Source organism: Sander lucioperca, chromosome 14 (genome assembly GCF_008315115.2).
Source record: "Sander lucioperca isolate FBNREF2018 chromosome 14, SLUC_FBN_1.2, whole genome shotgun sequence".
Lineage (NCBI taxonomy): Eukaryota > Metazoa > Chordata > Actinopteri > Perciformes > Percidae > Sander > Sander lucioperca.
This window is the reverse complement of record NC_050186.1, coordinates 9,181,224-9,205,977: the sequence shown is the minus strand read 5'-3', so window position 1 is coordinate 9,205,977 and position 24,754 is coordinate 9,181,224. Positions and strand designations below refer to the sequence as shown.

Sequence of the window (24,754 nt, the reverse complement as noted above, 5' to 3'; positions counted from 1 at the left end):
TTTTTCGCCACCTACCTTGTCTTGGGGTCTCATTTATAAAGTGGCGTACGCACAAAACGGGGCTGAAAATGTGCGTACGCCGCTTCCCACGCAAAGGTTGTGGTTTATAAAAAACAAAGGACGGGAGAACGTGCGGTCCTCCACGCAAACTCTGACCCATGCGTACGCACATTTTGGAGACAAAATAGGAATTGGCGACGCAGATGGTGAGGTGGTGAACTGAAGTCAGACTGCAGAAAGTAAATGCGAAAAACGATTACTTGTAATATTTTCAAGTATTGATATGCCTCACGCACACTTTTTCACAAGATTAAATCCAGCTGTTATTTGCCCTTGTACTTAGTGATACTTGTTCCATAAACACCTTGTAAAATCCAACTCAAATCTTTAATACGTGTTTTTAATATTTAATCGGTGCTGTCTGGTGCAAAATATTAATTCATAGTGAGGTGTGTCTTATTTATACCACGTTGCAGAACAGGTCTGCATTGGTCTGGGGTGTTTGGGTCTCATACAATAGAAGTTATTGAGCAAAAAGCCGTTTTCAATAGGAAATTAATGGGATTCTTTTGACAACTGAATAAAATAGTTGGTAAAAAATATATTTTATTGAGGTGTGTCTGATAATTACTACATAGCAGAACAGCTCTGCATTGGCCTGGGGTGTTTAGAACATCTGATATACAAGCTACTGGAAATAAATGAAGTTAGGAGCAAATGGGTGTCGTATTGTTTTCTGCCAAGACTGAGTGAAAGCACAGCAGGAACTGCTGAAGAACTGGAAATGAAGGATGGATACCCGAACCGAGCCAGGTTCGGACAGATATTTAGAATGTTATTGTAATTATGTTGGTATCCGGGTCGGGCTCAGTCACATCAGCGCGATAAGGCATTGAACATTTTAAATTTAAAAAAGCTTATTATGTAGATGTGCGCCTGTGGTAACGTGCTCTTGTTCCCCCGTGTGAGCCGATGACCTCATCTGTTGACATTTCTGAATGCCTTCCTACAGCTGCTTCATAAAAGCTTTCCACACAAACAAACATACATGTGTCATTAGTATGAGGAAAAAAATGAGATTTTAACTGTCGGGCTCAGACATAAATATCTGTTGGACGCGGGCCGGGCTCTGACAGAAAAATGCGGCCCGATCCGCACTCTATATCCGAATATCTGTCGAATATCCAACATCAAACTAACTTCACCACGGTAAGCAGTTTTGTGTGCAACTACTTTTTTTCCGGGTAAAAAGTAGCGTAACGTGCTACTTCTGAAAATTTGGTAACGAAACTTAGTTCCATTTTCAATTCAGCATGTTACTTTTCCCAGGGATGGATTTGACAGCGACACTGCCTTCTCAGCTGCGCGCTTGCACAATAGTCACAAGCTCCACACGCCAGCATATTCAGTTAACATAGCCTTTTTAATTCTGAGACTAGTCATGCTTAAAGTTATGCTTGATTTTATTTTGGCTAACATGTCTTTTTGCTAAGGAGCCCATTGATACTATTTTTTATAATAAAGAGCACAAAAGAAATACCCTTTCTGTCCTCCATAGTAGAACTCTATGTAGGCCTACACATTTAGGAACAGATATTGGGTTCTGCCCATGGAAGACACTCAGGCAGTGTGGCTTCTTTCAGCCCGGCATAGATTATTATTATTATTATTACGCTGCTTTTACACTCACAAGAATACAAAACTATTAAACGAGATATAAATGTGAGTATAGCTCCAGTCAAAGCTCAGTAAAGCTTGAGTCGCTGTAGGGATACTAATATTAGGAACAAACTTTATTTTAAAAAGCACCTTTCTTACAGAGGGGTGAAGCTCAAAGTGAAGAAACAAGAGGATTAAATCAAAGTTAAAACAATAAGGACAAATTCTGCCTCAACATTGCTACCACAAATCCTCACTAGAGCATCAAACGTGGATTAATCCTCCGCTCCAAACAGCCTCCAGGTCCAGCTGAGACGATCAGACCGTTCAACACACAACTGATCCTTTACCAGTCCTTCCAGAAAAATGCTGAGTTTTTTTGTGATTGTTTTGGGCAAAACTCCTTGATTATGCGGCACGTTTTCTTAAAAAATGCGATGGAATATGCAGGATATTTATGCAATTTTATGCGATGAAATTGTGGGAACTTGCAAAAACTGCGGTTTCACCGTGGCTTCATCGCGGGGTTTGCAGCTTTTCGATGATGTTCACGTTGCGTAATTACGTCACTTCATAACATTCCCATGGCAACAGAGGTAAATGGCTGCTCTTGTGTGAAGTAAATGCAACATTTTTCAACTTTCTGCTAAGATATGTGACTTTTTTGCAACGAAAATGTGGGGATTATGAAATCATGCAAGCTCCGCATATTTTGCGCGGAAATCGGCAATTTATGCGGCGAAAGTGCGGCTTATTTGAAATATGCAGACTTTGGCTGATTATGCGTTGAATTATGCGATCGCATAATCGCGTTTTTCTGGAGGGACTGATTTACTCTTTCTACAACGGGAGGATTCTTCTTTACTTTTAATACTTTAACTACATTTTCCTGAGGATGCTTACAGACTTTTAGAAAGAAAGACAGAAAGAGAGACAGAAAGAAAGGGACAAAAATAAAGACAGACAGAAAGAAAGAGACAGACAGAAAGAAAGACAGAAAGAGAAAGTTGACGGATCGTTTCCAGTTTCCAAAATGAGATCATTTACGTTTATTACTTTAACTACATTTTCCTTTAAGTAAGTTACATTATCACCGCAGGACTTAACTTGTAACAGAGTATGTTTACAGTGTGGTATTAGTACTTTTACTGCAGTAAAGGATCTGAATACTTCCAGAGTCTCTAGAGACTCTTTAAAAGAGTCTCTATAAAGAGGAAGAATAAAGATGTTGAATAAAAACGCTGATAGAAAGAGGTGACAAACACCTGGAAAAAGACATTAGAAAGAAGGAAGGACTAGGTTTACTCAGATTGACTCGTCAAGAAAGACAGAAAGAAAGAGACAGAAAGAGAGAAAGACAGAAAGGGTAAGAAAGAGATAGAAAGAAAGGGACAGAAAGAAAGACAGCAAGGAAGAGACAGAAAGAAAGACAGAAAGAAAGAGACAAAGAAAGGGACAGCAAGGAAGAGACAGAAAGAGACAGAAAGGAAGAGACAGAAAGAGACAGCAAGGAAGAGACAGAAAGAGACAGAAAGAGAGACAAAGAAAGACAGAAAGGAAGAGACAGAAAAACAAAACAGAGACAGAAAGAAAGAGAAAGGAAGGAAACAGAAAGAAAGACAGAAAGAGAAAGAAAGAAAGGGACAGAAAGACAGAAAGATAAAGAAAGAGACAGAAAGATAAAGAAAGTTGATTTGGATGGTTTCCACTTCCTAAAATGGGCTCTTGGTTTATTTCGAGCGTTGATTTTGGACCCTGAACGCGATGCACATGCAGCCCAAAGCTCTCCAGAAGAACTACAACTCCCATCATCCCACAGGCAGCGTGTCAGAACTCAGTGAAGATTTATTAACACAGAGGAGGAACCAGGAAACACAGTTACACTCAACAACTACCAGGTGGAAAAAAAGAATAAAAATAAACACATTTGGAACAAACAAGCCCTCGTGCCACACCTCGCTTTTCAAATTACAGGTTGATCATTCATAGGAAGGAATTAGAAAAAAGTGACAAAAAAATACATTTCATGAAGTTATAGATGCAGTCAAATATTGACCAATTATTTGTCCTTTTCATACTAATATAAAAACGTGATACGACTATAAAAAAAGTTAAAAAAAAAAGAAAAAAAAAAGAAAGTGTATTTACAGCGTTAAAAAAGAGGTACAAATCACGTCCAACTGTGTCTGTGATGTCACTGTTTGTTTGTTTTCATTGGATGTGATGATTCAGAGTGAAAGCCGATCCTCACAGCTGATTGGTTCTTCGGCGTGCGAACGCCTGCGACTGAGTGAAGGCACCGTGTGAGCTCGCCGCTGATTGGTGAGCGGAGGTAGGAGCGGGTGGGGGCGGGGGGGAACACCGGGGGGGAGCCGTGTGGGGCGAGGAGCCCGGGGTGCCGCAGGACGACGTCGGCGTGGAGGGTCCGGATGTGACGGCGGCGGCCGCGCCGCGGCTCAGCGCAAGCGCCGTCCGGTGGGGTTTGGTGGTGAGGGACAGCGGCTGCAGCTGCTCGGCGTACGGCGACGTGTGCCCGCCGCCGTACGCCGAGGCGTGCGCGTGCTCGGTGTGCGTCGGCGCCGGAGCGCCGGGCGACGCCAGTGCCGTGGTCGGCGTCGCCGGGGAGTCCAGCGAGGAGGCCGGGCTGGCCTGGGACAGGTGTGTGTGCGTCAGGTGGGAGACGGTGTGCGGCTGGGACAGGTGCGAGCGGGGCTGCGTGTGCGAGTGGGCGTGCGTGTGTGTGTGTGCGGTCTGCTGCGGGAGCGGAGCGTGCGTGTGAGGCGTCTCGTCAGCAGGAACGCGAGGTCTCTTCAGCTGCAGCGGGAAGTCCTGTTCAGGATCTGAGGAACACACACACACACAGAACACACTCGTCAGAAAGGCGGTCGCCGTGCGAAGGTATTCAAACAGCCGCTGTAGCAGCAACTAAACATTGTTTATCTCAGCTGTTCTGACACAAATAGCTCCTAAATACAACTTTCCCAAACATTCATTCCTGTAGGAGTCTATTCTTTATGGCATTCCCAAAACCAACTCTGCCTCTGGTTGGGCAGTAATACGGTAATACGGGAACATAATTGTCGGAATCTGGATTTGTTTTGAGTTGGCTTTTTTCTGGCTTTTCTCCATAATTCCACAGTAGATATGGACATGTTGGGCATCCTTACAAACGTGAAGAACTACAGTATGCAAATCAGGTTGCAAATTCAAAGGGAACCCATATTTTGCCGTTTGGGGACAGCGCAAAGTCAGGAGGTAGAGCAACATAATTGTCGAAATCTGGATTTCTTTGAGTTGGCTTTTTCCTGGCTTTTCTCCATAAATACCGTCATTAAAAAAAAAATGCAATGCACTTATACAGGAGACAAGGATTAAATATTAAATATAATGTATGTAATTATGTGTGGTTGTCATCACGTGACAGTGTGGAGGAGAAAGTCGGGTTTTTTTGTAAGTTGTTGTTATGTTATTATTGTTTCAGTATTAGTGTTTGGTATTCAGTTTCCTAACGGTGACCAAGCCAGCAGTTTGGTGACGCCGTCTGAGCCTTACGTCATCATTTTTAATTAGTCACGGTAATACCGTATACCGCGGTAAAATAGGGAGGAGGTTTGACGGTATCAAAATTTGGATACCGCCCAACCCTACTCTGGTCTCGCATCTTTGTCAATCTGCTGCCGCTCGCGACCCGAACGCTCTGCAAAAGATTCTCAAACTGGACAAACTAATTTCCATTTCATCCTTCAAAACCATCATATCGTCCTTGTTCACGGACATACTGTATGCAGTTGCTTCTCTACATAATAATTTTTTCCAGCTAAATATTTGAATGGTTTCTCCCTCTCTTCCTCACCCATGTACCTGTGTGCACTTATCTCGTCATAAGTGTGTGTTTCTGTGTAGTATTTCAAATTGTATTTTATGTAATTTCTAAACTGTATGTATTTCTAATGTATTTCTTATCTAGCCCTCCGTCCCTTTCCCTCAGTGCTTGTCAGGCCGACGTTGTAAATAAGAACCAGTTCTTAATGACTTGCCTGTAAAAATAAAGGTAAAAAAAATGTGTATATATATATATATATATATATCTCGTCTTCGAGCAGCATCGTCTTACCTTCGAACTGAGTTTCACTCTTCGCCCTCTTCCTCTTCTTCTTCTTACCCTACACACACACACACACAGAAACAAACAAACGTGTGTTATCAGCTGACGCAGACGGATGTAAAGGTGCGGTGGTGTGCGGCGTTTGCGAGCAGCGGGACTCACGTAGTTGTCTCTGGCTGACCAGCCCGGGTACAGTTTGGAGTGCAGGAGTCTCTCTTTACGAGCCAGTTCGTAATATTTGGCTTGTTCCTCTTTGGACAGAGAGTGCCACTGTGGACACAAAACACATCACACCGTCAGATAACTAACACACACACACACACACACACACACAGTTACACACACACACACACACACACACACACACACACACACACACACACACACAGAGACAGAGACACACAGTTACACAAACACATACACACACAGAGACACACAAACAGTTACACACACAGACAAACAGTTAAACACACACACACACACACACACACACAGAGACACACAAACAGCTAAACACACAGAGACAGAGACACACAAATAGTTACACACACAGACAGTTACACACACAGTTACACACACACACACACACACACACACACACACACACAGAGAGACACACAAACAGTTACACACACAGCTAAACACACACAGAGACACAGTTACACACACACACACAGACAGTTACACACACACACACACACACAGACAGTTACACACACACACAGACAGTTACACACACACACACACACACACACACACACACACACACACACACACACACACACACATAGTTACACACACACAGACACACGTTGAGAGACTGACCCTCTGTCCCAGGATCTGGTTGATGGTGGCGCTCTCTTTAACTTTGCACTGAGCGACCACTTTGGGCCGCTCCTCCCTCATGTACAACATGAACGCGTTCAGCGGCTTCTTGATGTGCGGTTTCCTCTCGTCTTCTTTCTCCTGCTGGACGTCAGACCTTCTACACAAAGAGACGACAACGTGTCACCATTGCTGACAGACGCAGTGAGATAAGCAGCATCAATGCAGTAAAAAGGGGGAAATGCTGACAGACTCAGATTATTATTCTAAGTGTGTGACAACATTATGAAAGGATCCCTACAGAGATAGACCTTTTAGTTAAAGAGTAACATCCTTTTAGTTTAACATGAAACAGCCCTGAAATCACCATCACCAAACTCCACCAGACTCCATGTAGGGGTGGTACGGTTCACAAAACCCACGGTTCGGTTCGTATCACGGTTTTAGGGTCACAGTTTTCGGTTCTGTACGGTTGTTATTTTTTCTTTTAATCTTTAACACTCCAGAAATATACTTCAGCATATGATATATAGCTAAAATTAGCATATTGAATGCATGTTGCACAATACATGCACACAGTGGCAGTTCTATCTATTGTTTGATTTCTGCTGTCATCATAGGTAACATGAAATCCAAAATGTTCCCACACACCAGACTATATACGACGCTGGAGCATCCTCCATCTCTACAGCCTTCCTCATCTCTCCACCTGACATCTCTACAGTCTTCCTCATCTCTCCCACCTGACATCTCTACAGCCTTCCTCATCTCTCCACCTGACATCTCTACAGCCTTCCTCATCTCTCCCACCTGACATCTCTACAGCCTTCCTCATCTCTCCACCTGACATCTCTACAGCCTTCCTCATCTCTCCACCTGACATCTCTACAGCCTTCCTCATCTCTCCCACCTGACATCTCTACAGCCTTCCTCATCTCTCCCACCTGACATCTCTACAGCCTTCCTCATCTCTCCCACCTGACATCTCTACAGTCTTCCTCATCTCTCCACCTGACATCTCTACACGTGACGTGACCTGCAGCAGCAGCACTCCACCTGAGGAGCGGTCAGCTCGGCGCCTCTCAAAATCTGATGAAAATCTTTTAAACTGAACTTTGTCGATAAAAAAAGCAGACAAATTCAGCAACTGTACGGCCTATTTCTCTCTTAAAATGTTTTCAGAAACACGTTTCAGTGAACTATTTTCGTAAAATACGAGATCGTATTCAGAACGAGACGGTGTTAGAGTCTGTTTTGAAATTCGGGAGCACAAGAACCACGTGACGCGTTCGTCCAATCAGCTGCCATGTGTTGCGTTCGTCACGCTCATTCCCCCTCGTCGTTTCCAGTAGGTGTTTTAACATAGGTGTGTAAAGTGGGCACTGCGGCAGTTAAGAGGTTAGTGCACGTTAACAGTGGACTGACGAACCAAGCGAACCGAGCGGTTCGGATGTTTTTTCATGAACCGTACCACCCCTAACTCCATGTAAATAATCAGGACTTTTATCATCGTAAAACACACTTAATTTAAAGTAGGGATGCACCGAATCCAGATTTTTGGGGTCCGGCCGAATACCAAAACCACTGGTTAAGATTCTGCCGAAACCGGATACCGAATCCTCCTCCCATCCTCAGGCCATTAACACAGTAAACACATTAATGAAGTAAACAGCTTGCAGTTTTTCCAGCTTGCAAGCCAACAGAGAGTGGCTAGACTGACCCTGGCTGCAAATTACATTTGCTGCCGCTAGGGTGGTCTAGATTTCTAGGCTATGGATTCGGTGCATCCCTAATTCAAAGTCGACAGAAACAAAATAAAAATTTTAGTTAGTTTTCAGATTTTAAATGCAGGACTTTTACTTGTCGCAGAGTATTTATACAATGTGGTTCTATTACTTTTTACTTCAGAATCAAAGCACAACTGGCAGTAAGTGTTGAGATGGCAACACTCACACCTAACTCTTAAAACAGCACTGCCCTCTGCTGGCGTATTCTGGCACAGCAACCATTTAAACAAATAAATAAAGCTAACCTTCACAATGTTTTCTACATGTTAAGATTGTGTTCATGTGAATAACTAAACAAAAAGGCTCTTAGTCTTTAAACTAAAAGGTCTGACATGAAACAGCCCTGAAACTACACCAGACTCCATGTAAATAATCACTACTTTTATCATTGTAAAACACACTTCAATAAAAGTCGACAGAAACAAAATAAATCTAAAAGTCCTGATTATTTACATGGAGTCTGGTGGAAATATGCTGGCTCTATACACGCTAAAAGTCCTGATTATTTACGTGGAGTCTGGTGGAAATATGCTGGCTCTATACACGCTAAAAGTCCTGATTATTTACATGGAGTCTGGTGGAAATATGCTGGCTCTATACACGCTAAAAGTCCTGATTATTTACATGGAGTCTGGTGGAAATATGCTGGCTCTATACACGCTAAAAGTCCTGATTATTTACATGGAGTCTGGTGGAAATATGCTGGCTCTATACACACTAAAAGTCCTGATTATTTACATGGAGTCTGGTGGGTTTGGTGATGGTGATTTCGGGGGTGTTTCATGTTGAGAGAGAGAGAGAACGATAGATAGATAGACAGATAGAGAGAGAGATAGATACTTTATTCATCCCGAGGGAAGTTTTAGGCATCCAGTAGCTTAGCCAATCATAACACAACAAACACATACACACACATATATCTCACATACATAAAAATCACTCAGAGAAATAATTTGTGAAGTGATTACAAAGGTCTGGTATGGACTGACCATGTGATGCAATGACCATGATAAGGTGCTATGGTAGAGTGTGTGTAATGGTGGTAGTGCAAAGGTGAACAGTGCAGGGATAGGAGTGAAATGATTGAGCTGTTAATTGAGCTGTTGTTACCCCGGCTGGCTGCTGCCTGCGGGCTCCTGCTTCACCTCCCGCGGGACGATGGCCGGGTGCGGGATGGACGACTGGGAGGTCGGCACCAAACGCGGAGAGAAGTTCCCCGACATCAGGCTGCCAACCAAAACACACACACACACACACACACACACACACACACACACACACACACCAAATGTTTCAGCTTAACACCAGATCAATAAAGTGAGTTCATATTCATAGGGCTGAGACTAGCGATTACTTCCATCGTCGATTCATCTTTAAATATATGATCTAATAAATTTAGCAGTTTCAACAGTCTTAGGTATACTGTTGCGGGGGGGGGGAAATAACCTGAGGTTTCAACAGTAAAATTTGGAAATATTACGACTTTCAACCGGAAACTTTGTCTGTAAAATATTATGATCAAAAAACTGAGGTTTTGTCCCGAAATGTTGACATTTTCCTCATCAATGTTCAACCCTTTTCTCTAAATATTACTACTTTGTTTTCCCCTTTTTGTCCTCATAAAACTATGACTGTTCTTGTAATTTTCTAACAATATAAGCAACTTTTCTTTCAAATCTGTTCAACCTTATTCTCTAAATCGTCACCTTCCTAAAATAATGGCCTAAATCATTTTTTGACCAATATTATTTTTTTTGCCTAAATCATCTCCTCATGGTGCTGGTCACCTCTAGTAAAATTGCCTACATCCTCAGTTGAATAGGTCATGTGATTCTACACCTTTAGTATAAAGGCCTATGTCAAGCGTGTGACTTAGGTCGTTTAGTTTTTTGTGTTTTCTGAAAAACCTGAAAAAATGACATAGGCCATTATTTTAGGAAGGTGACGAAATATTATGGCACGATTCTAAAAAACTGAACCAGACAGTTTTGTCTGTGAGTGAAAGTATGACTATATTTTGTCGAGCGGCGTGACTGAATGTATATATGTATGTTTTCCTTTTTGTGTGTGGCTGTATGCATATGTAGCAAATGTGTTTATGTAATATGTTTAGATAGGATATGATATAAATATGACGCCATTCTGATGATCATTAATGAGTAGTGGAGAAGGGGTAGGATTAAATACAGTTATCCTTCTTCCTATTCCTTTTCAGATATGTTAAGTTAATATTGTTTTTGCACTCTTAGCTTTTATTGTATTATTTTTTACGTGTTCCAGTTAAAGCCTTCATACCTTCAGAGAACTAAGACCGAAAAAGTGTCAGACTGATGTAATTATATAGTTTTATAGTTTTTCACTTGAGCGGCAATCGGGGGCGATCCTAGGATCATAGCTTTAGGAGTGCCTGGCACCATTTTAACGTAGTTTCTTTTTTTTAACGGTCTACTGTGCTATTTTAACATCATTTTGGACCATCCTGATAGAGGAAACACTGAATTTCTTTAACCAGAAAGACAGCAACAATTCTGAGAAAACTTACTGTAATGCTGAGCCACTGGGCCGTTACTACAAAAGGTGAGGTGGTATTACAAATTAAATCAGATATTTATCTATGGAAAAGCAGACATTGCCAAAATGCAGTATCAATAACTTTTGAAAATTAGAGATTTATGTGATTTTGACTAATGGCTGACAAGTAGAGGTGCAACGATGAATCGATTAATCGATTAGTTGTCAACTATTAAATTAATCGCCAACTATTTTGATAATCGATTAATCGTTTGAGTCATTTTTTATTAAAGAAAATCAGATTTCTCTGATTCCAGCTTGTTAAATGTGAATATCTTCTAGTTTCTTCTCTCCTCTGTGACAGTAAACTGAATATCTTTTGAGTTTTGGACAAACCGAGACATTTGAGGACGTCCTCTTAGGCTTTGGGAAACACTGATCCACATTTTTCACCATGTTTTGACATTTTTATAGATCAAACAACTAATCGATTAATCGAGAAAATAATCGACAGATTAATCGACTCTGAAAATAATCGTTAGTTGCAGCCCTGCTGACAAGCACTTTTTTCTGAAAATGGCTCAGAATTATTTGGGATTGATCTAGGCGTCTAGATTCGGCGTTGGAAAAACATCACTCACCCCGACATAGACGCGTTCATCGCCAGAGCGGCAGGTGAGAAGCCTCCTGCGATGGGATACATCGCCTGGCCCTGCCTACAAACACAGACACAGACACACAAACAGTCAAATGTTGGGCCTACGTCTCCAACGGTCACGTTTGTTTCCATTTACGGTGTTTTTAACTCACAGCCATCCGAGGGGGTGCGGGATCTGAGCCATGCCTCCGGGAGAGACCGGGTAGCAGGGCGTCCTCGACATTCCTGTTCACACAGATACATTCATCAGCTGATATTTTAACAACAGGAGCTTTCATTGTTCAGGTGGATCTGGTAGTGGGTGATGTTTGAGTTTAAAAGTAAGGCTACGTCTACACTAGAGATGCACCGATAGACCGGTTTTCACGTGCTCGGCCATGACCGGCGACCGGCAGGTCAGTCTAACATATGGTGATTTCATGCCGGTCAACGCTCCAATTAACTGACAACATAAGTTATACCAGTTACAGTTCTCAAGGACGCACGCACACACGGACGCCACAGCACGCTCTCTTTCTCCTTTCTCTCAACTTTCCCGTCGTGTGTGGCGCGTACCCGCTCGCGGTGTGAAGCGCGTGTCCGCTCTATTCTCCACATGTAGGAACCTGGTGAATTAACCTGCAACATGTCAGCTGTTTGGGAATTCTTCAGCGTGTGTGCAGAAGATAACAAGTTTGCAATATGGAACACCTGCAAGGAGAAAGTAGGGCGTGGAGGGACGACACCAAAAACCTAAATCACATTTCTTTAGTTGATATTGATGTGAAAAGAAGGAAATGGTTCTAACATTGCTCTTTAGATGTGTGTGAATGTCCCACACCAGGAGTAATTTATATAGTTCTATTTTATAGTGATCCATTATCTGTTCAACACATGTTCTATTAAAGAAAAGATAGAAAATACATATTTGTGTGTGCTGTAAAGTGGTTAGAAAAAATGAAATCAGAATCGGCTAAAATCGGTATCAGCTGGTCTAACTCAAAGAAAATCGTTATCGGCCTAGAAAGTTGTAATCGGTGCATCTCTAGTAGAAACTGCTACGTTTTTTAACCGTCCTGTTGTCCTCGGATCAAATCTGACCCATTTTCAAAAGGTTTCTGTATCAGAAATTTGGGTTTCTTTCAACCAAATTGTCAAAAGAAAATAAAGTGGATGGTTCCTACAGCGCTTGTCACGAGTTAAATAAATGATCAGTTCACTACTTTCATTGAATTTGGGTGTTTTATTCAATTTTATAGCATTTGAAAAAAAGTGACAAAATGATGGAAAAAGCTTCAAAAATGTCGGGAAAAGTGACAAAAACGTTCCAAAAAAAAAGTTTGACCCAGAAAAACAAAAAGTTGCACGGTCTACGGGAAGACAACACAAGGGTTAAGCGGCGTTTTGAGACAAAAATGATCTCCGTCCACGCACAAGTTTGAGCTCCAGTAGCAGAACTAATCTGTGTCCATATTAACACGTCTGACATCACAAATCACATGACCATGAATACACACTGGGCATGTGCGGGCCGAGAGTAAACAGGAAGCGGACTGTCTGACTCAAAATGTTCTGCTTCATTCTTTCAAAAATATTTGACTTTTTTCTCTCAAAATATTCAACTTTTCTTTCTCAAATTATTCCAACTTTCTAAAAAAAAAATGTACGACTTTTCTCTTAAAATATATTAAACTTTTTCTCAAAACATACGCAACTTTCTTAAAATAGTAAACGTAGCCAAAGCGATGTGTTAGCAGTGTAGATGTAGAGTGTTTAGAGGCGGGACTGACCTGCGTCTGGAGAGAAGCCCGGCGAGGCTCTCTGAGGGGAGAAGGCCTCCGGGCTGTAGGACAGCAGCGGGTGGAGGTGGGTCATGTGAGGGTGCTGCACCACCGGCACATTGTTAGACTGCACGCACGCACACGCACACACACACACACACACACACACACACCATGAGTTTTTATTCTCAAACTTTTCATTTAGTAATCGTGATATTACGAAGTAATTGTTGTTGTTTTTCAGTAAATAAAAAAACGACACACACACACACACACACACACACCATCTGTCCACCAGGTGTCAGGGTTTCCCCTCTTTTAGTTTTAACAACAGTTTGACAGTTTCACCCCCCCCCCCACATACTGAAACATTTTGTCCAGAAAATAAAATGAAAAATGAATGTGTCAGTTTTGTTGCATATTTTACACACATACACACACACACACACACACATAAACAGAGACACATACACGTAAACAGAGAAAGACACACACACACACACGTAAACAGACACACACACACACGTAAACAGACACACACACACACACACACACACACACACACACACACGTAAACAGAGACACACACACACACACACACACACACACACACACACGTAAACACAGACACATACACGTAAACAGACTAGGGCTGAACGATTTTTGAAAATAATCTAATTGCGATTTTCTTCCCAAATATTGCGATTCGATTTTTTTTTTAAGCTCTTTGTCTTCTGTATTATTCAACAAAGACAAACAATAAATCATTTTATAGTATGAACAACACACAATTACACACTAGACAGTTAAAAAAGTAAAAATATAGTGTATATATACACACACACACACACAACAGTGTATTTTTTTTACAGTGCACAGAGAGGAGCTGCCTCCAGCCCCTCCCCCTCGTGAAGTTGCGTGCTGCCGTGTGTACTTGTTCAGAGAGGCTATCGTTACGTTAGCTAGTTGCTGGTGTTCTTGCCGTGGGATTAACTGTACTAATAAAACTGTTGAAACACCGCGGCCACGCTGCTGTGAAAGCTCCCCGAACGTCATTTATCAGAGTCTGGTTGTTACCCCTCTCTGTGGCAGCTCCTCCACTCATATCTTTATAACGGAGCTAACCGCTAACCGGAGCTAACAGCTAATCAGAGCTAATCGTTGCCAACCGAGCCTTCAGGTCTGCGTGCCTGTATCCATTACCTGCACGTATGGACTCAAACCAGAATAAAACCCTTCATTTTATTAAAATGTCTGTAAAAGTTTTAAACTACAACTCAGAGTTGTTTGAATGACAGAAATCAGCTCCAGGTACGGCGTAGCGTTAGCGTGCTAGTTGATGCTTTCTCTGCGGAGTGCAGACTGATTTGCTCTCGCGAGTCATGTGACCAAATCGCAGCCTTTGCGATTAGGAAATCGCGTTTTAACATATCGCGATATTATCAAAAATGCAATTAATCGTTCAGACCTAAAACAGACACACACACAAACACACACACACGTAAACAGACACACACACACACACGTAGACAGACACACACACACACACACACACACACACACACACACACACACCATCTGTCCACCAGGTGTCAGGGTTTCCCTTCTTTTAGTTTTAACAACAGTTTGAATGAGCAGCTGTAAACCCCCCCCATACTGAAACATTTTGACGGGAAAATGAAATAAATATGAATGTGTCAGTTTTGTTGCATATTTTAAGAGCTATAAGGTGTAGAGTTGAGTCAAAGGCCTGTGAAATACTGTCTTTACGTCCCTTTCTTCTTTTTTTATGATGCTGCAGCAGAAAATAACCGTGTGGGATCCTTCGTACAACACAAAAGAACTTGTTCAGGAACCAAAGTTAGGGGTCAGTTATAGTATGGGTCAGAGGTATTCAAAGTATGGCTGTTTCATTGAAGTTTTTTTTTTTAAACTTTTGCAACACTGTCAAGTCACCGTTGCAGATTCCTTTTGAAAAGGAAGCAAACATATTCCAGGAAGTTTGTGTGTTTGATGGGAAATCACAACACCAGCTGATAACATTCATTCCTTCCTTCCTTTTCAGGAGCCACGAGACCTTTTATCTCCCAGATCAGAGAAGATTATCACACTCAGAACCTGTGACCTGACGGAGCCGGTCCTCGTCTGGACGGTTCAAGCTTTTTGCAATTAAAAATAAGTAAGAAGCTCTACCAAAATACGGTGGAGGGTCTGAGATAGAGGTGCAACGATGAATCAATTAGTTGTCAACTATTAAATTAATCGCCAACTATTTTGACGTACGTTCATTTTTTTATTAAAAAAAAATAAGATTTCTCTGATGTCAGCTTGTTAAATGTGAATATCTTCTAGTTTCTTCTCTCCTCTGTGACAGGAAACTGAATATCTTTTGAGTTTTGGACAAAGCAAGACATTTGAGGACGTCCTCTTAGGCTTTGGGAAACACTGATCCACATTTTTCTGATGATCATTAATGAGTAGTGGAGAAGGGGTAGGATTAAATACAGTTATCCTTCTTCCTATTCCTTTTCAGATATGTTAAGTTAATATTGTTTTTGCACTCTTAGCTTTTATTGTATTATTTTTTACGTGTTCCAGTTAAAGCCTTCATACCTTCAGAGAACTAAGAACGAAAAGGTGTCAGATTGATGTTATTATATAAACAAATCAAATTTTTTCACTTTTTTTTTTCACTTGAGCGGAAATCGGGGGCGATCCTAGGATCATAGCTTTAGGAGTGGCACCATTTTAACGTAGTTTCTTTTTTTTAACGGTCTACTGTGCTATTTTAACATCATTTTGGACCATCCTGATAGAGGAAACACTGAATTTCTTTAACCAGAAAGACAGCAACAATTCTGAGAAAACTTACTGTAATGCTGAGCCACTGGGCCGTTACTACAAAAGGTGAGGTGGTATTACAAATTAAATCAGATATTTATCTATGGAAAAGCAGACATTGCCAAAATGCAGTATCAATAACTTTTTGATGACTATGATAATAATCGTTAGTTGCAGCCCTAGTCTGAGAGACGTGTAGACACAGATAAGCAGGTCACATGTAAACTCCTACACTCTGAGTGTTGGGACCTGCAGCCCTCTAATCCAGTGGTTCTCAAATGGGGGTCCGTGTACCCCGAGGGGGACTCTGGAGGACTGCAGGGGGTATGGGAGCAGGTTTTCTATGTTTTTGTTGCTGTTTTTGAAGTTTGTCATTTAAATTTAATTTTTTTGTCGCTTTTTGTCACTGTTTTGGACCTGTTTTTGCCTTCCTTCCTCCCTTCCTCCATCCCACCCTCCCTCGTTCCCTCCCTTCCTTCCTTCCTTCCTCCCTCCCTTCCTTCCTCCCTTCCTCCCTCTCTTCCTCCCTCCCTTCCTTCCTTCCTCCCTCCCTCCCTCCCTCCCTTCCTTCCTTCCTTCCTCCCTCCCTCCCTCTCTTCCTTCCTCCCTTCTTTCCTCCCTCCCTCTCTTCCTTCCTCCCTTCTTTCCTCCCTCCCTCCCACCCTTCCTTCCTTCCTCCCTCCCTCCCTCCCTCCCTCCCTTCCTCCCTCCCTCCCTCCCACCCTTCCTTCCTCTCTTCCTCCCACCCTTCCTTCCTTCCTTCTTTCCTTCCTTCCTCCCTTCCTTCCTTCCTCCCTCTCTTCCTCCCTCCCTCCCTTCCTCCCTCCCTCTCTTCCTTCCTCCCTCCCTCCCACCCTTCCTTCCTCTCTTCCTCCCACCCTTCCTTCCTCCCTTCCTTCCTTCCTCCCTCCCTGCTTTCCTTCCTTCCTTCCTCCCTCCCTGCTTTCCTTCCTTCCTTCCTCCCTCCCTTCCTTCCTTCCTTCCATTTTTCTACTGTCTTCTTTTTTTCTCCAAGTTTGTCAAAGTTTTTGTCGTTTTTCAAAAATCAATTCCGCCTTCTTCAAGGTTTTTGTCACTTTTTTGAAGTTTGTCTACCTTCTTTCTACTGTCTACAGTCTGTCGCTTTTTACAAAGTTTTTGTTGCTGTTTTCTATGTTTTTGATACCATTTCCACCTATTCTTGCCTTACTTCCTTCTTTTTGTCGCCTTTTTCCATCAGCATTTAAATGTTTTTCAGTGACATGGCTGTTTGGTAAATCTATCGCTGGTCAGGGGGTACTTGGCTTAAAAACACAATTCAAAGGGGGAACATTATTGAAAAAAGTTTGAGCACCACTGACCTAATCTGTCATGTTTGCGTGACTGAGGTCAGTTGTGACACATCCCCGTGTTACACAGTGATAGGGCAGGTCGGATCATGCTCTTTGTGTGTGCTGAGGTCACACACGTACGCAACAGCTGAGGTGATAAGCTGCTGGAGAAGCCAGTTAACTATTATAAGCACATCGGAGACAGAGAAGACAAAAGACACTGCAGACTCAAACAATGAAGTGTGTTCTCGTAACTTCTCCTACCAATGGAATAGATTTCTTTCATTCATTTGGACTCACGGACAACTCATTCGAGTGTTGCGTATCAGGGCTGTGCGATATGAACGATTGAAACACGGATGAAGACAGAAATATTTCCTCTAGAACGGAAACGATTAGTCAATTCACTGAGGAGTCGATCGACACCAAATTAACTGGCAACTGCTTTGAACATCGATTCAGTCTTTTATTTATAATGGAGAAAAAAATTTTAACCAAAAATGCCAAAACGTTTCTGGTTTCAGCTTCTCAAATATTAAAATTTGCAGGTTTTTGTTGTCTTGTGTGATATTAAAATAAATATATTTGGGTTAAAGACATGTTGGGCGGGCAAAACAAACTAATACTGAGAAGATAATCAGCAGATTGTCAGTTGCTACAAATCCTACTATGTGCTGCACTGTGTGTGTGTGTGTGTGTGTGTGTGTGTGTATGCACGTGACTGTGTGTGTGTGTTTGTGATCGGGCGACTGTGTGTGCTTGTGTGTGTGTGCGCGCGTCTGTGTGTGCATCTGTGTGTGCATCTGTGTGTCTGTGTGTGCATCTGTGTGTGTGCGTGCATCTGTGCGCGCGCGACTGTGTGTTTGTGTGCGCGTCTGTGCGTGCGTCTGTGTTTGTGTGTGTGTGTGTGTGTGTGTGTGTGTGTGTGTGTGTGAGTGCATCTGTGCGAGTGCGTCTGTGTGTGCATCTGTGTATGTGTGTGTGTGTGTGTGTGTGTGTGTGTGTGTGTGTGTGTGTGTGTGTGTGTGTGTGTGTGCGTCTGTCTCACCAGGTGTGTCGGCGTAGCAGAGTCTCTGATTGATGCTCGTCCCGGGACGTCGAGCAGAGGCCACTGAAACGGCAGGTACTGTGGACAGAGACGGAGAACTTTACACACTCACTCACTTCATAAACCAACATCATCTCTCATGCGTGTAAAGAAACAATGATAGCAGAGAGTACATCTTCACACACGACACTGGGAGGTGGGGGGGAGTCTTTGTGTGCAGGATGTTACTGCTGAGCCACATATCCGCACCTCTGATAACAGGTGAGATAACGCAGTTCAACGCTGGTCATCTGCCTCATGTTTACATTCTTTCTGCCGTTCAGACCCACAGACACACGTACACTCCCATAACACACTTAAACGAGCAGGAACGCACGACTTACACAGGAGAAAAAGAAGTTATGGAGAAGAACTCTGTTGTGCGTATTACAGTTGGGTATCAAAGCCTGTTTCCTAAACGACCGGTCTCTACTGGACCGAATGACAAGGCTGATTTCGGTGCCTCTGAAATGCCAGCGCTGCCCACTGATGCTCTGAAACAGATGTTAAAGGCTACCGAACGTATCGCTGCATGTCACGCTAGTTAGCACTACACTTGGCAGCAGGTAACGTTAGCCTACCGTTACGGTTAAAATGCTGACAGCTAAACCTGTCTGATGTGTGGCTGCATTTCTTTGGAAAGGATTCCAACAGCGGGACGTGCAACAGTCTGCAGCTAAAGACACAGAGGAGACTAGTTGACCTTTGAGACACTGTGGACACTGCCGGAGAAACAACACCCACGGGACGCAACGCTGCGTTCAAGTGCACCTCGAAAAACTCAAGCTGAATGGTGTGTGTGTGTGTGTGTGTGTGTGAATGGTGTGTGCATGCTCAGACAGTGTATGTGCGTGTGTGCTTGCTCAGACTGTGTGTGTGTGTGTGTGTGTGTGTGTGTGTGTGTGAGTGTGTGTGAGTGTGTGTGTGTGTGTGTGTGTGTGTGTGTGTGTGTGTGTGTGTGCATGATCAGTGTGTGTGTGCTTGCTCAGACAATGTGTGTGTGTGTGTGTGTGTGTGTGAATGCTCAGAGAGTGTGTGTGAGTGTGAGAGTGTGTGTGTGCGTGCTCAGATTGTGTGTGTGTGTGTGTGTATGCTCAGACAGTGTGTATGTGTGTGTGTGTGTGTGTGTGTGTGTGTGTGTGTGTGCTTGTTCAGACAGTGTGTGTGTGTGTGTGTGTGCTTGTTCAGACAATGTGTGTGAGTGAGAGTTTGTGTGTGTGTGTGTGTGTGTGTGTGTGTGTGAGCGCGCTCTGGGTCTTCAGTTAGACAAAGAACAGAGTCCAAAGCATTTGCCTTGGCCCCACCCCCACCCCCACCCCCCCAAACCACCGGGGTCCCACTGTTGTCCGAGCAGTCTGAAACTGGGAGACCTCCCACCAAAAGACACAGGAAGAAAACAGAGGCCTTTGGTGCTCATTCAACTGTGAGTGACGTCAACAGACTCACAAATGTGGCCTTTGACCCCCAAAGAGAGGAGAGAATCCAACAGACGGAGTACAAAATCTCCTCCTGACTAACAAGTGACGTGTTCTTATCTTTTAGTACTCCAATCTTAACCTCATATAACCAGGATGATAAGAACCGTTATTACCAGAATACAGTGGAGGCTGCCTTTTAAAAAGGGTCACCAAGGGCAACTAACCCTTATTTTTATTGTCGGTGAATCTGTTGATTATTTTCTCGATTAATCCAATTGGTTGTTTTGTCTATTAACTAAAAAAATGACTAGTGTAATAGTTGACAAGTGATCAATTCATCTTTGGAGCTCTAATAAGTCTACTCGTTGAGTAAAAAGTACCCAGTATCTGAAACATGTCTTCTGTGGCGGAGTTTTCTAAAGCCTGAGAAAAGCCATCTCAGCTTGGGTTAGGAGACAGAAAGCCCGCAAAACACACACACACACACACACACACACACACACACACACACACACACACACACACACACACACACACACACACACACACACACACACACACACACACACACACACGGCTGTGTATTGGCAAGAATCTGGCGATACGATACGTATCATGATACATGAGTCACGATTCAATATATTTCGATATTGTGCGTAAGGCGATATATTGGGATTTTTTTAAAGTATAATCTTTGAAAAATTTAATTTAAAAAAATGTAAAAAAAAAAAAAAAAAAACACAGGATGTTCATAGAAGTCAAAGAAGTTTACTTTAGGTAAACAATTCAGTACACAGAAATCCCAAACTGCCAGTTTGGGATTGTGGTTCAAAGGTTCTTAGTGAGCTAATGTTTATATGCTAAAGTAGGCCAAAGTTCAGCCATAGCTACATTGTTAGCTTCTAGCAAAAAGTCAGGCACTGCTAGGCACTGGTAGGCACTGGTAGGCACTGCTAGGCACTGGTAGGCACTGGTAGGCACTGGTAGGCGCTGCTAGGCGCTGGTAGGCGCTGGTAGGCGCTGGTAGGCGCTGGTAGGCACTGGTAGGCAAGGACACTAGTGGTGTCTCAGCATAGCCATCTAGCGGTAGGGGGTTTAAACAACATAAACTTGAACCACTGTCTTACATGAATATTTTTTAACATTTAAAAAAAAAAAAACGATATTTCCTTTTTGAAAATCGACACAATATTGCAAAATAAAATATCGCGATACTCAAGTGTATGGATTTTTTCTTACACCCCTACACACTGGTGTCTTTGTGTTTATAATGCTGCAGGGAGAATTTGACAAAACACAAAGTTTGCATTATGGGAAATGTAGTATCTATGGAGTAAAAGTTAAGTATATCTGCAGAGTTTCCTGCAGCACTTTGCAGCTCGGGCGGCCGCCTAAGCTGGGGAACCCTACCGCCTTAACTAGGTCGTCAAAAAAAAAGTCCGCTGCACAAAAGGCCGTCAAGTGCATCTCGGACAACAGCACGGACGCGCTTCACACCGCGAGCGGGCACGCGCGCCACACGGCTGAAATGAGAGAAAGAAAAAGAGACGTGGTCCGTCGCTGTCTGGAGGAGAACTAGCCAGTTGATATCGCTCATGTGTCCGTGAGAACAATCGCCATTTCACCGTCGCGTGTACGTCAGAGTTTGTCAACAGATGTGGTCAGCTGGGGCATGCCCACTGCCCGGGCAGAGACGGGGTGATGGACTTACCGGAGCGTTGGCATACGGTGGGCAGAGAACATTTCTATATGTCCTGTTCTTCACATCAGTGAGGCTTTCTTCTCTTGTTTCAACCAGGTGAATACATGAGGAAGTGACTGAACTATCATCACCTCTCACGGTGGATTCTCAACGCCCCGGCTGCTGCTGCCCGGTCTTTGAGACACAGCTGTTGTCTGTTTGTTTTTAATCACTACACGCGGTTCACAACACACGGTTAGTTAGCGTAGTTACACCCAGTGAAATGACGTGTCCTGTTTTTATTTGAGCTCTGTTATCTCAGAGCAGTTTTGGAGAAGAGTTGTCGGGCGAAGTGGAAGAGAGCGAATCACGGAGGAGAATGGGAACAATGCCAGTGAAACTGTTACAGCACTTTATTTTGAAAATAGTTTAATGAGCTTAAAATTGCACATTGCAACTGTTATTTTGAAAAGCTGGTTATTTATTAATTATTAAATGTAATATTTAGTGTAGTGTGTAGTACAGAGTCTGCACTACAGAGATGTATTAATTATATATTTAAATTTGATATTTAGTGTAGTGTGTACTACACTAACACTGATGTACTACCCCCCCCCCGGCGAGATGGCAAACCTACCACCTTACCTAACACATTTTCTGCGGGAAACCCTGATCTGGGCCTCTGCTACCCAAATTTAATGGGGTTTCATACTGAAGCCAATTAAAAACCTGGTTAAACTCACACATGGACCAGAAGTCAGCTTTTTCCAGGAGAAATCACGCTGAATATACTAGGTTTCTCTAATAGCCTAACCTTATAACTTCTCATATGCAATCAGGTTAGTGCAGAAAGATACCCATACTGCCTAAAATGCCTGTATTGGTAACGGTGAGTATGCGAGTCTCAGACCAATTCAATACCGTGTAATTCAAAATATTTCTCTCTCCCTCTATGACTGACTCTGAAACTAGATAACAAAAGATAGATAGATAACATTCTCTGTATGTATTTGCTCATGTTTTACAAAGGGTTTCAGTGAGCCGGGCCGTACAAAAATGCACCGCCTCCATACAGGTTAAGTAGAAAATGGTATCAGAGCATCGAGAATCAGAAAAGGATTTATTGCCAAGTTAAGGAACACGTACAAGGATTTTGCCTTTGTGGTTGCTGGCGCATACACACAAACCTATTAAAAGGAATTTGTTTGAAAAGAAGTACTTAAAAGTTTCTGATACATACAGTGTACTCACAAAGACGCATTGTGTGTATCCTTGAGGCCTAACACATTTATTTTCCTCCTTTTACAAACTTAATGGGACCAACTCATAAAAACATGGATCCATAGCAGTCAAAAACTCCACAGGGCCCCCTTAAGAACACATAAATGCATTGACTGCTAAACAGGGAAACCATAAAGGTCCCTAGTCAGCACAATAAGGAACCAGGCGGCCATCGTGTCGAATGGGAAACTACTGCTAATTGCATTTTCCCTCATAATTACTCTTATCTCCAGCTCATCTTATTCTGCTTCAGACAACAATGCTAACACACATCTGCACACCTCCCCGCTCTGCCGTTTAAAACCTCATGACTTTTACCCGAGCCTGGACACACACACACACACACACAAGCACAGCAGTGTTCACATACATGTACACACTGGAAAGAACAAACCCTGTTCTGTAGAAACACACACACGTTGTACACGCAGAGACACGACACACACACACACACACACACACACACACACAACCTCATCCCGTCCCCCACTCTGAGGCCTGAGGAAGCTCTGACTGTGAGCGCTAACTGGATCCAGCTGTTGGAAATACCAGCAAAATCAATGCACACAGTCTCTCTCACACACACAGTCACACACACACAGTCACCCACACACAGTCACCCACACACACACACACACACACACACACACACAATCAGGGTCTATTACTGAGGGAAGCATAAAATCAGTGAGTGACTAGAGGGGAAAGTTATTAGGCCTGCTGCTGTTTACGAAGCTCTGCCGAGCACAAACACGGAGCCAACGTTCAAGACAAAGAAGCCGAGGATGAAACGAGCACAGATAAACAACATGAAGATGTGCACAAAAGCTGAGGAAAAGCATACTTAGAAAGAGAACTGAAGCTTTCAGAGTCCACAAAATCACATAAATCCAAGAGTTTGCTATGAATAAAACTAAGAAGTAGGGCTGTGTATAGCTCCGATCTTAATCTCTTCCGATTCTAAGCTCCTCTAATCAATGAAAGGTTCTTACTGAATCAGAAAAAATAATTCCCACCCCTACTGGGATGTGATTTGTGTTAGTGCAACGTCACGGTGATTCCGTCTGTAGCGAGCTTTTTGGGATCAGCCAGTGATCGCTGCCTGAAACCAACAATTATTTTCATTATTGAGTTATCTGGGGGGGAGGGGGGGGGCAGAATCTCACATTTGAAAAGCTGCAAACAGATATATTTGTTCAGTTTATCTGATTTCATTGCACAGCTCTATAGTGGTCTAGTTTGACAGTGTTGATGTGAATTCATTGGCCTTTTCTTGAGAAGACGTAACACCTAATGCCCGACTTTGAATGTGAAGTTCATCAAAATATCTGTAGTTATATAGATATCCTGCTAAGAGACAAACGTGTGGAGTGAGTCAAAAACTGGAGTCAAAAAAACTTGAAAACTAACCCTTTCGGAGTTCTGCGTCGGGGGTTAAACACGTTTCTTTGCATCGCAGTGCATTTCACCGCCAGAAACTTTAGCACAACAGCCCACAAAGTACTGCTTGCTGGCGAAGTTCTAATTTCAAAACGTTACTGACATATAGACCCTTTACAAACGGAAAACCCCGTCATCACTGTAACCAAAATATGTCTGAGTTTATTTGCAGAGCTTATGAACTAGCATGTTGCTACTCCCCACAGTAGGCTGCTTGAGACACAGAGCATCAACACACAGGACCAGTTGACCAATCACAGTCCTTGCGGTCTGCGTCGCCTCGACGCAAAGTTACACATTTTTGGAGGTGCACGTCGAGCTACAGCAGAGGGGTCTGCGGGGGGTCCGCCGTCGATTCGACGCAGACGTATAAAACAGCCTTAATGGATTA

At 42.9% G+C, this 24,754-nt stretch overlaps 1 protein-coding gene across 5 annotated transcripts in view; it reads right to left on the bottom strand.

Annotated features, from left to right (window-relative positions):
- Nucleotides 1-3,481: 3,481 nt before the first annotated feature.
- LOC116041786 (transcription factor 7-like 1-B) overlaps nt 3,482-24,754 on the bottom strand; it is a 34,563-nt gene continuing 13,290 nt past the window's right edge. For all 5 annotated transcript variants that reach the window (XM_035991821.1, XM_031287840.2, XM_031287841.2 and 2 more), the window contains exons 5-13: nt 18,505-18,582; nt 13,315-13,432; nt 11,698-11,770; nt 11,529-11,603; nt 9,487-9,603; nt 6,590-6,749; nt 5,927-6,034; nt 5,774-5,822; nt 3,482-4,499 (exon numbers count right to left, since the gene is read on the bottom strand). In XM_035991821.1, coding sequence (XP_035847714.1) covers nt 3,907-4,499; nt 5,774-5,822; nt 5,927-6,034; nt 6,590-6,749; nt 9,487-9,603; nt 11,529-11,603; nt 11,698-11,770; nt 13,315-13,432; nt 18,505-18,582 — 1,371 coding nt within the window. In that variant the 3' untranslated portion in view covers nt 3,482-3,906. The remainder of the gene's footprint in view (nt 4,500-5,773; nt 5,823-5,926; nt 6,035-6,589; nt 6,750-9,486; nt 9,604-11,528; nt 11,604-11,697; nt 11,771-13,314; nt 13,433-18,504; nt 18,583-24,754) is intronic.